This window comes from Pristiophorus japonicus, chromosome 1, assembly GCF_044704955.1.
Source record: "Pristiophorus japonicus isolate sPriJap1 chromosome 1, sPriJap1.hap1, whole genome shotgun sequence".
In the NCBI taxonomy this organism is placed as follows: Eukaryota; Metazoa; Chordata; class Chondrichthyes; family Pristiophoridae; genus Pristiophorus; species Pristiophorus japonicus.
Genome location: NC_091977.1, coordinates 87,294,827 through 87,309,900, shown reverse-complemented (window position 1 = coordinate 87,309,900; position 15,074 = coordinate 87,294,827). Strand labels below are relative to the sequence as shown.

At 46.1% G+C, this 15,074-nt stretch overlaps 1 protein-coding gene across 1 annotated transcript in view; it reads left to right on the top strand.

The window, feature by feature from the left end:
• fbn2a (fibrillin 2a) overlaps positions 1–15,074 on the top strand; it is a 514,209-nt gene that overhangs the window by 278,196 nt on the left and 220,939 nt on the right. The window contains exons 15-17 of the mRNA XM_070881599.1: positions 6,070–6,192; positions 7,990–8,142; positions 10,068–10,121. Of these exons, the coding sequence (XP_070737700.1) occupies positions 6,070–6,192; positions 7,990–8,142; positions 10,068–10,121 (330 nt within the window). The remainder of the gene's footprint in view (positions 1–6,069; positions 6,193–7,989; positions 8,143–10,067; positions 10,122–15,074) is intronic.

The window sequence follows — 15,074 nt, the reverse complement described above, 5'->3', positions numbered from 1 at the left end:
TCAGCCCACACCGGGCGGTCCATGTCTGTATAATCAGCCCACCCCGGGTGTTCCCTACTCTGTATAATCAGCCCACACCGGGCGGTCCATGTCTGTATAATCAGCCACACCAGGCGGTCCCTCTCTGTATAATCAGCCCACACCGGGCAGTCCGTCTCTGTGTAATCAGCCCACACCGGGCAGTCCCTCTCTGTATAATCAGCCCACACCGGGCATTCCCTCTCTGTATAATCAGCCCACACCGGGTGTTCCCTCTCTGTATAATCAGCCCACACCGGGTGTTCCCTCTCTGTATAATCAGTCCACACCGGGTGTTCCCTCTCTGTATAATCAGCCCACACCGGGTGTTCCCTCTCTGTATAATCAGCCCACACCGGGTGTTCCCACTCTGTATAATCAGCCCACACCGGGTGTTCCCTCTCTGTATAATCAGCCGACACCGGGTGTTCCCTCTCTGTATAATCAGCCCACACCGGGCGTTCCCTCTCTGTATAATCAACTCACACCGGGCGTTCCCTCTCTGTATAATCAGCCCACACCGGGTGTTCCCTTTGTATAATCAGCCCACACCGGGTGTTCCCTCTCTGTATAATCAGCCCACACCGGGCGTTCCCTCTCTGTATAATCAGCCCACACCGGGCGGTCCATGTCTGTATAATCAGCCCACCCCGGGTGTTCCCTACTCTGTATAATCAGCCCACACCGGGCGGTCCATGTCTGTATAATCAGCCCACACTGGGCGGTCCATGTCTGTATAATCAGCCCACACCGGGCGGTCCATGTCTGTATAATCAGCCCACACCGGGTGGTCCCTCTCTCTATAATCAGCCCACACCAGGCGTTCCCTCTCTGTATAATCAGCCCACACCAGGCATTCCCTCTCTGTATAATCAGCCCACACCGTGCGGTCCCTCTCTGTATAATCAGCTCACACCGGGCGTTCCCTCTCTGTATAATCAGCCCACACCGGGCAGTCCCTCTCTGTATAATCAGCCCACACCGGGCGTTCCCTCTCTGTATAATCAGCCCACACCGGGTGTTCCCTTTGTATAATCAGCCCACACCGGGTGTTCCCTCTCTGTATAATCAGCCGACACCGGGTGTTCCCTCTCTGTATAATCAGCCCACACCGGGCGTTCCCTCTCTGTATAATCAACTCACACCGGGCGTTCCCTCTCTGTATAATCAGCCCACACCGGGTGTTCCCTCTCTGTATAATCAGCCCACACCGGGTGTTCCCTCTCTGTATAATCAGCCCACACCGGGCGTTCCCTCTCTGTATAATCAGCCCACACCGGGCGGTCCATGTCTGTATAATCAGCCCACCCCGGGTGTTCCCTACTCTGTATAATCAGCCCACACCGGGCTGTCCATGTCTGTATAATCAGCCCACACTGGGCGGTCCATGTCTGTATAATCAGCCCACACCGGGCGGTCCATGTCTGTATAATCAGCCCACACCGGGTGGTCCCTCTCTCTATAATCAGCCCACACCAAGCGTTCCCTCTCTGTATAATCAGCCCACACCAGGCATTCCCTCTCTGTATAATCAGCCCACACCGTGCGGTCCCTCTCTGTATAATCAGCTCACACCGGGCGTTCCCTCTCTGTATAATCAGCCCACACCGGGCGGTCCCTCTCTGTATAATCAGCCCACACCGGGCGTTCCCTCTCTGTATAATCAGCCCACATCGGGCGTTCCATGTCTGTATAATCAGCCCACACCGGGCAGTCCCTCTCTGTATAATCAGCCCACACCGGGCGGTCCCTCTCTGTATAATCAGCCCACACCGGGCGTTCCATGTCTGTATAAACAGCCCACACCGGGCGGTCCCTCTCTGTATAATCAGCCCACATCGGGTATTCCCTCTCTGTATAATCAGCCCACACCGGGCGTTCCTTCTCTGTATAATCGGCCCACACCGGGCAGTCCCTCTGTATAATCAGCCACACCGGGCGTTCCCTCTCTGTATAATCAGCCCACACCGGATGTTCCCTCTCTGTATAATCAGCCCACACCGGGCGGTCTTTCTCTGTATAATCAGCCCACACCGGGCGGTCTTTCTCTGTATAATCAGCCCACACCGGACGGTCCCTCTCTGCATAATCAGCCCACACCGGGTGTTCCCTCTCTGTATAATCAGCCCACACCGGACAGTCCCTCTCTGTATAATCAGCCCATACCGGGCGTTCTCTCTCTGTATAATCAACCCACACCGAGCTGTCCCTCTCTGTATAATCAGCCCATACCGGGCAGTCCCTCTCTGTATCATCAGCCGACACCGGGCGGTCTCTCTCTGCATAATCAGCCCACACCGGGTGTTCCCTCTCTGTATAATCAGCCCACACCGGACAGTCCCTCTCTGTATAATCAGCCCATACCGGGCGTTCTCTCTCTGTATAATCAGCCCACACCGGGTGTTCCCTCTCTGTATAATCAGCCCACACTGGACAGTCCCTCTCTGTATAATCAGCCCATACCGGGCAGTCCCTCTCTGTATCATCAGCCGACACCGGGCGGTCTCTCTCTGTATAATCAGCCCATACCGGGCGTTCTCTCTCTGTATAATCAGCCCACACCGGGCGGTCTGTCTCTGTATAATCAGCCCACACCGGACGGTCCCTCTCTGTATAATCAGCCCACACCGGGTGTTCCCACTCTGTATAATCAGCCCACACTGGGTGTTCCCTCTCTGTATAATCAGCCGACACCGGGTGTTCCCTCTCTGTATAATCAGCCCACACCGGGCGTTCCCTCTCTGTATAATCAACTCACACCGGGCGTTCCCTCTCTGTATAATCAGCCCACACCGGGTGTTCCCTCTCTGTATAATCAGCCCACACCGGGTGTTCCCTCTCTGTATAATCAGCCCACACCGGGCGTTCCCTCTCTGTATAATCAGCCCACACCGGGCGGTCCATGTCTGTATAATCAGCCCACCCCGGGTGTTCCCTACTCTGTATAATCAGCCCACACCGGGCGGTCCATGTCTGTATAATCAGCCCACACTGGGCGGTCCATGTCTGTATAATCAGCCCACACCGGGCGGTCCATGTCTGTATAATCAGCCCACACCGGGTGGTCCCTCTCTCTATAATCAGCCCACACCAGGCGTTCCCTCTCTGTATAATCAGCCCACACCAGGCATTCCCTCTCTGTATAATCAGCCCACACCGTGCGGTCCCTCTCTGTATAATCAGCTCACACCGGGCGTTCCCTCTCTGTATAATCAGCCCACACCGGGCGGTCCCTCTCTGTATAATCAGCCCACACCGGGCGTTCCCTCTCTGTATAATCAGCCCACATCAGGCGTTCCATGTCTGTATAATCAGCCCACACCGGGCAGTCCCTCTCTGTATAATCAGCCCACACCGGGCGGTCCCTCTCTGTATAATCAGCCCACACCGGGCGTTCCATGTCTGTATAAACAGCCCACACCGGGCAGTCCCTCTCTGTATAATCAGCCCACATCGGGTATTCCCTCTCTGTATAATCAGCCCACACCGGGCGTTCCTTCTCTGTATAATCGGCCCACACCGGGCAGTCCCTCTGTATAATCAGCCACACCGGGCGTTCCCTCTCTGTATAATCAGCCCACACCGGACGGTCCCTCTCTGCATAATCAGCCCACACCGGGTGTTCCCTCTCTGTATAATCAGCCCACACCGGACAGTCCCTCTCTGTATAATCAGCCCATACCGGGCGTTCTCTCTCTGTATAATCAGCCCACACCGGGCTGTCCCTCTCTGTATAATCAGCCCATACCGGGCAGTCCCTCTCTGTATCATCAGCCGACACCGGGCGGTCTCTCTCTGCATAATCAGCCCACACCGGGTGTTCCCTCTCTGTATAATCAGCCCACACCGGACAGTCCCTCTCTGTATAATCAGCCCATACCGGGCGTTCTCTCTCTGTATAATCAGCCCACACCGGGTGTTCCCTCTCTGTATAATCAGCCCACACTGGACAGTCCCTCTCTGTATAATCAGCCCATACCGGGCAGTCCCTCTCTGTATCATCAGCCGACACTGGGCGTTCTCTCTCTGTATAATCAGCCCATACCGGGCGTTCTCTCTCTGTATAATCAGCCCACACCGGGCGGTCTGTCTCTGTATAATCAGCCCACACCGGGTGTTCCCTCTCTGTATAATCAGCCCACACTGGACAGTCCCTCTCTGTATAATCAGCCCACACCGGGTGTTCCCTCTCTGTATAATCAGCCCACACCGGACAGTCCCTCTCTGTATAATCCGCCCATACCGGGCGTTCTCTCTCTGTATAATCAGCCCACACCGGGCTGTCCCTCTCTGTATAATCAGCCCATACCGGGCAGTCCCTCTCTGTATCATCAGCCGACACCGGGCGGTCCCTCTCTGCATAATCAGCCCACACCGGGTGTTCCCTCTCTGTATAATCAGCCCACACTGGACAGTCCCTCTCTGTATAATCAGCCCATACCGGGCGTTCTCTCTCTGTATAATCAGCCCACACCGGGCTGTCCCTCTCTGTATAATCAGCCCATACCGGGCAGTCCCTCTCTGTATCATCAGCCGACACCGGGCGGTCTCTCTCTGCATAATCAGCCCACACCGGGTGTTCCCTCTCTGTATAATCAGCCCACACCGGACAGTCCCTCTCTGTATAATCAGCCCATACCGGGCGTTCTCTCTCTCTATAATCAGCCCACACCGGGCGGTCTGTCTCTGTATAATCAGCCCACACCGGACGGTCCCTCTCTGCATAATCAGCCCACACCGGGTGTTCCCTCTCTGTATAATCAGCCCACACCGGACAGTCCCTCTCTGTATAATCAGCCCACACCGGGCGGTCTGTCTCTGTATAATCAGCCCACACCGGACGGTCCCTCTCTGCATAATCAGCCCACACCGGGTGTTCCCTCTCTGTATAATCAGCCCACACCGGACAGTCCCTCTCTGCATAATCAGCCCACACCGGGTGTTCCCTCTCTGTATAATCAGCCCACACTGGACAGTCCCTCTCTGTATAATCAGCCCATACCGGGCGTTCTCTCTCTGTATAATCAGCCCACACCGGGCTGTCCCTCTCTGTATAATCAGCCCATACCGGGCAGTCCCTCTCTGTATCATCAGCCGACACCGGGCGGTCTCTCTCTGCATAATCAGCCCACACCGGGCGGTCCCACTCTGTATAATCAGCCCACACCGGGCGGTCCCTCTCTGTATAATCAGCCCACACCGGGCGGTCCCTCTCTGTATAATCAGCCCACAACGGGCGTTCCCTCTCTGCATAATCAGCCCACACCGGGCGTTCCCTCTCTGTGTAATGATTCCACATCGATATAGCCAAATTCCTCTTGATCAAATTAAACTCACTTCAACTCAACCAGAACTCTTTCACAATACTGTACAATTACTGCCCCCATTTCCCCCCCACCACCCCAAATCTTTTCCTATCTCCTGAAAAGAAAGAACGACTTGCATTTATATTGCAGCTTTCTCGATCTCAAGAGGTCCAAAAATGCTGATCTTTCCTCAGGCATGGATCCAGAGGTGTTGAGGAGCTGGTTATTGGCCAGAAACACGTGATAATGTCACTCGAAGTGAGATGGTAGTCCACCTATTTTTAACCTAATCTAGAAGTGTTTCAACTTGTCAGTCCCCTGCACAAAACTCGGCCCAGGGTTTTCTGGATTCGGGACTTCGGATTTCGTCTCCAACATCCGGAAATATCCAAAACTCGGCCCAGGTGTTTCTGGATTTGGGACTTCGGATTTCGTCTCCGAAATCCAGAAAAACCCGAAAACCGGAGTAAGGCAACATGTAACCAGTACACTGTTTTAACTGTTTTATTTGATAACTTTATATTGTTGTGCTTTCAATGGTTATGGATTTCAGTATGAGAACTTAGTGAGCCGGCGTTGTTAAAAAACAGGGCTGTTTAGCTAAGAGATAATAAAACATATTGAGTATAAGTAAGCAAATCTTTTTAACAGATGTAAGAGAACAGCTGTCATCATATTGTAATTGTTGTGTCAGCTGAAATAATGATATTGAGGATGTGATGATGTTTTGTACTTCTCTGTTCAGACACTGATGAATGCCAGACACCAGGAATCTGTATGAATGGTCGTTGCATCAACACTGAAGGCTCTTTCAGGTGTGAGTGCCCGCCAGGCCTCGCTGTTGGCGTGGACGGGCGGGTTTGTGTTGGTAAGAGAGTCTTTATAATTCCAGACAGAGATTTGCGGAAATACAGTCATGTTACATCTGCCTGTAGTTCTCAATCCATTCTTTCATAAGATGCCGGAACCCTTCATGATTCAGATATTCTGGGAAATAAAATTGCTTCAGAAACATTTTAGAAATCCCTTGTATTTGGATTCAGACTATTTGAATATAATCAGATTGGCACAAATACAGACTGAAATAATTGAATTAAAAAGCTAGATCAGTTTGGTGTGAGTAATTGAAGCTTCTGATATACTGAATATTTCCTTATTTATAAAACCATCAATACAGATAATTTGAGAAAAATGAATTTTGAATTGTTTTATAGACTGCTTATTTTCAGTGTCCTATAATCAATAGCAGAAAGCTTAAAAGTGCTTATTGAACTCCAATTCTAAATCAGTAATAAAAACAACAGGATCTTATAAACTGTTATTAATTTTCTTGTGCATTGTCGTGTAATCATATCAGAGCTGGTTACTGTGATGTATGCTGTTTAGTGCCCAAAACACATCTTTTGTAGGATTTTATAAAGTGAGTCAACTTGTGCTACAACTGCAGATTAACTTGTGCTGTCAGGCATACAAGAAGAATTAGAGGACCTTTGTCATTAAATTCCTGAGAACAGATCATCCTTTTGTACTGCTGATAATATGAAAGCTGACAGCAGGCAGGTGGATCAAGTCCACTGCAATTTAATAATGAGCATTGATTCTGAACTGTCTCAGGAGTAGAACCTTTACCAAAACTGTTAATGTTGAAATGCAGCCTTATCTGACTGCCTGGAATGGCATGTATTATAAAAGACCACTGTTCACTCTTGCTCTGTCTGTTGCCCCTTTGATATCCCAACACTATAGTCAGCATTTAGCAGAAGAGCGTTTCTTTCCAGGAACTTCTTGCTTGACAATGTGATACCTGAAAAAAAAATAACACATAAAATGAAAGGATCTTCTGGGAATGTAGCAACACTTCACAAGGATTGCAGTAATATTTGGAGGATGCCTTAATTTTCCCGAAAGTGTCGTATAGAGCTGCAAAAGTTGAACCAGATGTCTAATAGGTACAAAAGGTCAGACTCTCAGGGGAGACTTCAGAATCTGTCATTCTCCCATTAGAATGTTTTACTCCATTGTGAATTAGTTAAAGCCTTGTTTCTAATCACTCTGCTTGACCTATAATGTTTTACACAAACTGTAAAAATAAATCTATTAAAACCCACTGCTTGCTTTCAGTATATAAAAAGGGCCAGTTTACATCGGGGGTTCTCAGCATGCATTTCAGTACTTAAAAGTATAAGTGGTGGGAACATTTTCCACGCTGGTCCACAAATATTCTGTGAGCTTGATGTTTTTTTAAAAAGCCAAGAGCAAACAAGAAGAATATGGTAACTGAAAAGTTCTGGGTTTTTTAAGTGATCAGTAGATGTGGAAGAGTTGTAGTCTGTAGATTTATTAATACTGTAAGTTCAACAATGTTTTCATTATTATTTCAGAGGTGGAACACCGAATGATAGCTCGGGAAAGTATTTGTGTTTCCAATACCATGTTTACGCAAGTGCTATGTGTTTGAGACTACTCATTTGTCCTTGTAACGCTACTCAGATGGTCCCTGTCTCCAATGCATTAGTTGTATCAGACAACTAGCGTATTGAACAAGGCTTTGATAAAGAATTTTAACTGCAAAAAAAAAATGTCCTGACTCAACTTCCAGACATTGTGAGCAGCATCCAAGGTCTGTGAATACTTCTTTATAATGTGTTTTCTTTTATCGTTTTAGACACCCACATGCGCAGCACATGCTATGGAGGAATTAAAAAAGGACTGTGTGTCCGTGCATTCCCTAGGGCAGTGACAAAATCAGAGTGCTGCTGTGCAAGTGCAGATAATGGGTTTGGAGAGCCATGCCAGCCTTGTCCAGCAAAAAACTCAGGTACTGTTTCATTTTGGCAGGATGCCAAAGCAGGAGGCTTTAAAAAGGTGGAAGAAATGCAGTCATGCCTAATTCAAACATCTGTGAATATATTTAGAAAGGGTTTTAATAGTCACAGAATATTAAACATCGGCTTTAAGGCACAAGAGCACAAAGTGCTGTAATCCTTACACCATACCCAAACACAACACTACACAGCACTTAAAGAAGCCTCTCATGTTAGCCGAAGATGAGAGAAATATCTTAATACGTGCATATATCCTTTACATTTCTTTAATTTGAACAATAATAAACATCATGCAAAACTTATTAATTTCCATCCATTTTGTATCAATTTTCTGCTTTCTGAGACAATCCAGAAAATGGTTGTAATCAGCTGTATTAATTAATTTTTAAAACTTGTGTATCAGGTGTCTGGGGATTACAATATAATGGTGCCTGCTTCTGCTGTTCCGCTGTGAATTGTAATTTGTTACCTTGAACAGCACACCAGGCCTTTACAGGTTTTTCAACAAACTTGATGGGAAATATTTTCCAACTGTCAGTTCCCTTCAGGCATTTCCCTTTTGGGAATCACCACTATGGGGGTGTGATTGGTCTTGTATTGCAAAATTGGCAATAGTAAATCAGCAGCCTGTTTTACACTCCATCCGATTTTCTATTTTATTGACTTCAATGGAAAAGAAAACCAGGCAACTGTAAAACAGGCTGCCGATTAACTACTGCTTGCTTTGTGCTGCCACCCAAGACCAATTTCACCCCCTATGTCTCTCCTTAAGTCTACAAACACTGGCTTGTCACCTCAGCAAATTGAACATATTTAATTAGATCTTCATAAAACTTTGTAAAAAATGTTCCCTCTACGTACTCTCAATTCATTTAAAGTAGAATTGAGTGCACCCACCCAATACTGGCACCGTGTTCTTTCAGTAGCAATAAAAATCTTTCAACAGATAATTCACCAAATTCTGGAAGTGCCTGAGGCCCAATCTCATTTTCGCCTGAGGAGGTGTTTACAAATATTTCTTTGGTTTCTATCACACTTGTGCTAATTAAACACTGAACAAAAGTTGAATATGGGTCTTTTAGGAAATGTTTGTATCCTATGTTACTCTTGCATACAAGGGTGTATGCTTCCCAGGCAAATCAGTGCCTGCAGTGACATTGAGCCACCAAGAAGTACCAGGGATTTGTCCCTGAGCACTCTGTTAGCTGACTTCACCTGGACCAACAGGGAGAATGCTACAACACGCTTCAGTATCACGGGGCTGAAGAGGGGAACTCAACCAAGGTGCCTCTACTGATTACTGTGAAAGAAAAGAAAGAACTTGCCTATATATAACACCTTTCATGAACTGGATGAAAGGATGTATATAGTGCTCGTGTGAGAATGAAGACAGAATGAGGCTTGCCAGTAATGCCGCTTACTCCTGTGTAAATATTCTGCAGACACGAGGATCACACATGAGAATGACCACTTGTAATAATATCACTTGTTCTAATTTTAGAGCTCGTGTTTTAATTTTGGACCTACTGATTAAGTTTTCCAAAAGCCATAATCGATATTTATTTCCACCTATTTGTACAGTATAAATCTATTTCACAGTTGTCCATTGTGCAGACCCAGCTTTGTTGCTCATACGTTATGATCTGGATCTGTCCATTGGGTGACTATTGTATCCAGCAGATTTTTGATGTGTAACCTCCATTTATTCCACAATTAAAATACAAACCACAAATAATGATTTGATGTTTATAATAGCAATTGCATTTCTGTCGGTTTTGTTTTCATTATCAGTATGACCATGTGTGGAAACTTCTCCACTATCAGCAATTTTATTATCATGTGAGCTTAGTGTTATTCTGAGGATTACCACCTCTCCAAGTTCAGAGTTATTAATCTACTTCTTACTCTGGTTTTACAGCTGAATTCCAGGCCCTGTGTAGCAGTGGACTCGGCATCACAGCCGATGGGAGAGGTATACTGGAAAAACATTTTTGCTTCAAAGCAAAATAGGTCTATGTACTGTTTAATCTGTATCTTTGCAGTTCTTGATCCTACTACTTGAGTTGTTTGCTTGGCTCTGTGTTCAGAATTCAAAGCTTTATTGTGTTGGGAGGACATGATTCATTAAAGAAATTTATTAGTACATGTTTTTGACTTTATATTAAGCCCTTGTTTGGAAATCCTAGATTTAACCATTTTTTCAGAAATTGATAACACCATGTAAACATCTACAATCATGACTTTTCCTGTTTTACTCAATGAAGATTTGTAGAGAATGGGTTTATTATTTTGCTGAACACAAAAGAAATCTTCCCTTTTCCCCTATATTCATTGTAGTCCACTGAGACAGTGATTCTCAACTTCATGTAAATTGGGCAGCTACCAGTTAACTCTACCAGTTGAGGCATATAAATTGGCTAGAAAAAGTAACAAACCTGAGGACTGGGAGAAATTTAGAATTCAACAAAGGAGGACTAAGTGTTTAATTAAGAGGGGGAAAATAGAGTACGAGAGGAAGCTTGCAGGGAACATAAAAACTGACTGCAAAAGCTTCTATAAATATGTGAAGACAAAAAGATTAGTGAAGACAAATGTAGGTCCCTTGCAGTTGGATTCAGGTGAATTTATAATGGCGAACAAAGAAATGGCAGACCAATTGAACAAATACTTTGGTTCTGTCTTCACAAAGGAAGACAAGAATAACCTTCCGAATGTACTAGGGGACAGTGGGTCTAGTGAGAAGGAGGAACTGAAGGATATCCTTATTAGGTGGGAAATTGTGTTAGGGAAATTGATGGGATTGAAGGCTGATAAATCCCTGGGGCCTGATAGTTTACATCCCAGTGTACTTAAGGTAGTGGCCCTAGAAATAGTGGATGCATTGTTGATCATTTTCCAACAGTCTTATCGACTCTGGATCAGTTCCTATGGACTGGAGGGTAGCTAATGTAACACTACTTTTTAAAAAAGGAGGGAGAGAGAAAACGGGTAATTATAGACCGGTTAGCCTGACATCAGTAGTGGGGAAAATGTTGGAATCAATCATTAAGAACAAACATAAGAACATAAGAATTAGGAACAGGAGTAGGCCATCTAGCCCCTCGAGCCTGCTCCAAGGATGAAATAGCAGTGCATTTGGAAAGCAGTAACAGGATCGGTCCAAGTCAGCATGGATTTATGAAAGGGAAATCATGCTTGACGAATCTTCTGGAATTTTTTGAGGATGTAACTAGCAGAGTGGACAAGGGAGAACCAGTGGATATGGTGTATTTGGACTTTCAAAAGGATTTGACAAGGTCCCGCACAAGAGATTGGTGTGCAAAGTTAAAGGACATGGTATTGGGGGTATTGTACTGACGTGGATAGAGAACTGGTTGGCAGACAGGAAGCAGAGAGTCGGGATAAACGGGCAGTGAAGTGACTAGTGGAGTGCCGCAGGGCTCAGTGCTGGGACCCCAGCTCTTTACAATATACATTAATGATTTAGATGAAGGAATTGAGTGTAATATCTCCAAGCTTGCAGATGACACTAAACTGGGTGGCAGTGTGAGCTGTGAGGGGGATGCTAAGAGGCTGCAGGGTGACTTGGACAGGTCAGGTGAGTGGGCAAATGCATAGCAGATGCAGTATAATGTGGATAAATGTGAGGTTATCCATTTTGGGGGCAAAAACATGAAGGCAGAATATTATCTGAATGGCAGCAGATTAGGAAAAGGGGAGGTGCAACGAGACCTGGGTGTCATGGTTCATCAGTCATTGAAGGTTGGCATGCAGGTACAACAGGCGGTGAAGAAGGCAAATGGTATGTTGGCCTTCATAGCTAGGGGATTTGAGTATAGGAGCAGGGAGGTCTTACTGCAGTTGTACAGGGCCTTAGTGAGGCCTCACCTGGAATATTGTGTTCAGTTTTGGTCTCCTAATCTGAGGAAGGATGTTTTTACTATTGAGGGAGTGCAGCGAAGGTTCACCAGACTAATTCCAGGGATGGCTGGACTGTCATATGAGGAGAGACTGGATCAACTGGGCCTTGATTCACTGGAGTTTAGAAGGATGAGAGGAGATCGCATAGAAACGTATAAGATTCTGACGGGACTGGACAGGTTAGATGCGGGAAGAATATTCCCAATGTTGGGGAAATCCAGAACCAGGGGCATAGTCTTAGGATAAGAGATGAGCCATTTAGGACGGAGATGAGGAGAAACTTCTTCACTCAGAGAGTTGTTAACCTGTGGAATTCCCTGCCGCAGAGATTTGTTGATGCCAGGTCATTGGATATATTCAAGAGGGAGTTAGATATGGCCCTTACAGCTAAGGGGATCAAGGGGTATGGAAAGGGGTACTGAGGGAATTATCAGCCATGATCTTATTGAATGGCGGTGCAGGCTCGAAGGGCCGAATGGCCTACTCCTGCACCTATTTTCTATGTTTCTAACCAAAAGATAACACTAAATTGCATTCAAACAGATTTTGTTTGAAAGGATGATCGAGCGGTATTACCCGTGATAAAATTAGTCTTGCAAACAAATCTGTAGAAATTTTAGGAACTTAGCAACATGCTATTGGTGTTATGAATGATGTTTAAGGCCCAGATTTTGCAGTCAGTAGCGAACGAACGACGCACGGCGTACATTATGCATAAATCCGCCCACAGACATTTCATGGGCTTTTGCAGCAAACTTATGTTAATCAGAGACCTATTTCAGTACGCATCCTCTACAGGGAATCTGGCCTCTATGTTACCAGAGCAAGCAACAGCGTGTCTCTTCAGCCAATCAGATTGAAGAATCCTTACATGCAGGCCCCGCTCTTACTTCCAAGACGTGTTCCATGCGTGAAGGTGAAGTTGGTACCCGGAAACCCAATAGAATGGGTTTCCTGAATGTCCTGCAGTTTTTAACTGCAGGACATCTTCTAATTTTTTTCAGTCGGTTTCCCATCCACAGCCGAGATTGACTGACTGGCAGCCTGTTAGGTGGGAAAGTCTGCAGCACAAGGCCACAACCGATCTGAGAGCAGGTAGGTCTAGTGGAGGGCGGGGGATGGGGGGGCGGAGATAGATTGTGGGGGGTACAGATGGCATTCGGGGGAAGCAAATGGTGGACAGGGGTGGGGAGAAGGTTTACTGTTAAGCTTGTTGGGCTGTGAGGAAAAGCTCCTGCTTTTCCTGACCCACAAGCAGTGCTATAAAGGCACTTACCTCATGGATTCAGCCCTTCTTGCCTCCTTTCACCTGCCTGGTTTCCCAAGACCAGGGAAACCCGGTTAACTGTGATTGAATGATCAACCCGCCTCCTGAGAGCAGATTGTTCACCCGTTCTTCGTCCCGCCTCCGTTAAAACCGGAAGTGAGCAGGTTCGAGGCGGGCTAAGATCCTGTTTCAGATTTTTAGCTTTTTAACCTCCCATCAGAAACAAACCCACATATTTTGGGGGGTTAATATTACCCTCGCAGAGTCTAAACCAGTAAGTGTAAGTTATAATATTTAATTCAATGTAAAATCATGTACAGAAAGCAAAATAAAAAGAGGGGAAAAAAGATGGGATTAAGAGGCTGAAAGAAAAAGTTAAAAAATTAAAATTTTAAATTTTTAAAATATCTCCAACAATAATTAAAATCTGAAGGAATCTAGTAAGAAGGATACAGAGGAACATATTTGCAGGGAAATTACAGAGAGATGCAAGAACTATAGAGCAGTGATAATGGGGGACGTGAACTATCCTAATATCGACTGGGATAGTAATGGTATAAAAGGCAGAGAGGTAGAAGAATTTCTGAAGTGTGTTCAGGAGAACTTTCTTGATGAGTACTTTTCTGGCCCAATGAGAAAGGAAGCATTGGTGGATCAGGTTCTGGGGACTGGGGTGTGTCAAGTAGAGGAAGTGTCAATAGGGTACCATTTAGGGAACAGTGATCATAATATTATAACATTTAGCCAAGCTATGGAAAAGGACAGGGAACAATCTAGAATATTTAATTGGAGGAAAGCCAATTTCAGTGGGTTGAAAATGGATCTGGCCCAGGTAAATTGGAATCAAAGATTGTCAGGCAAGACTGTAATCGAACAATGGGCTGCCTTTAAAGAGGAGATGGTTCGGCTAGAGTCGAAATACATTCCCACGAGGGTGGAAGGTAGGGCGACTAAAGCCAGAGCTCCCTTGATGACAAAAGAGATAGAGGATAAGATGAAGCAAAAAAGGGGGAATATGACAGATGTCAGTTTGAGAACACAAGTGAGAACCAGGCTGAATATAGACAGTTCAGAGGGGAAGTGAAAAAGAAAATAAGAGGGACAAAGAGAGAATATGAGAATAGATTGCCAACTAACATAAAAGGGAATCCAAAAGTCTTCTACAGGCATATAAATAGTAAACAGGTAGTAAGAGGAGGGGTGGGGCCGATTAGGGACTAAAATGGAGACCTACGCATGGAGGCAGTGGTCATGGCTGAGGTACTAAATGAGTACTTCACATCGGTCTTTACCAAGGAAGAAGATGCTGCCAAAGTCATAGCGAAAGAGGAGGTAGTTGAGAAACTGGATGGGATAAAAATTGATAAGGAGGAGGTACTAGAAAGACTGGCTGTACTTAAAGTAGATAAGTCACCAGGACCGGATGGGATGCTGAGGGAAGTAAAGGTGGAAATTGCGGAGGGACCGGTTTCATGTTACAATCCTCCTTTGCACTAAAGAGCAAAGTGATACATTTTGGTAGGAAGAGTGAGGAGAGCCAATGTAAACTGAAAGGTACAACTCTAAAGAGGGTGCATGAACAGAGGCCTGGGGGTATACAGCTTGAGCATCCGAAATCCGGAGTTCTGACATTCGTAATGTTCCGGAATCTGGACACGGGGCCGATCTATGGTGGGGTCACCCGGAAACCAGAAAATGTTCCGAAATCCAGATGCCCCAACCTTGGCCGCCCGACCT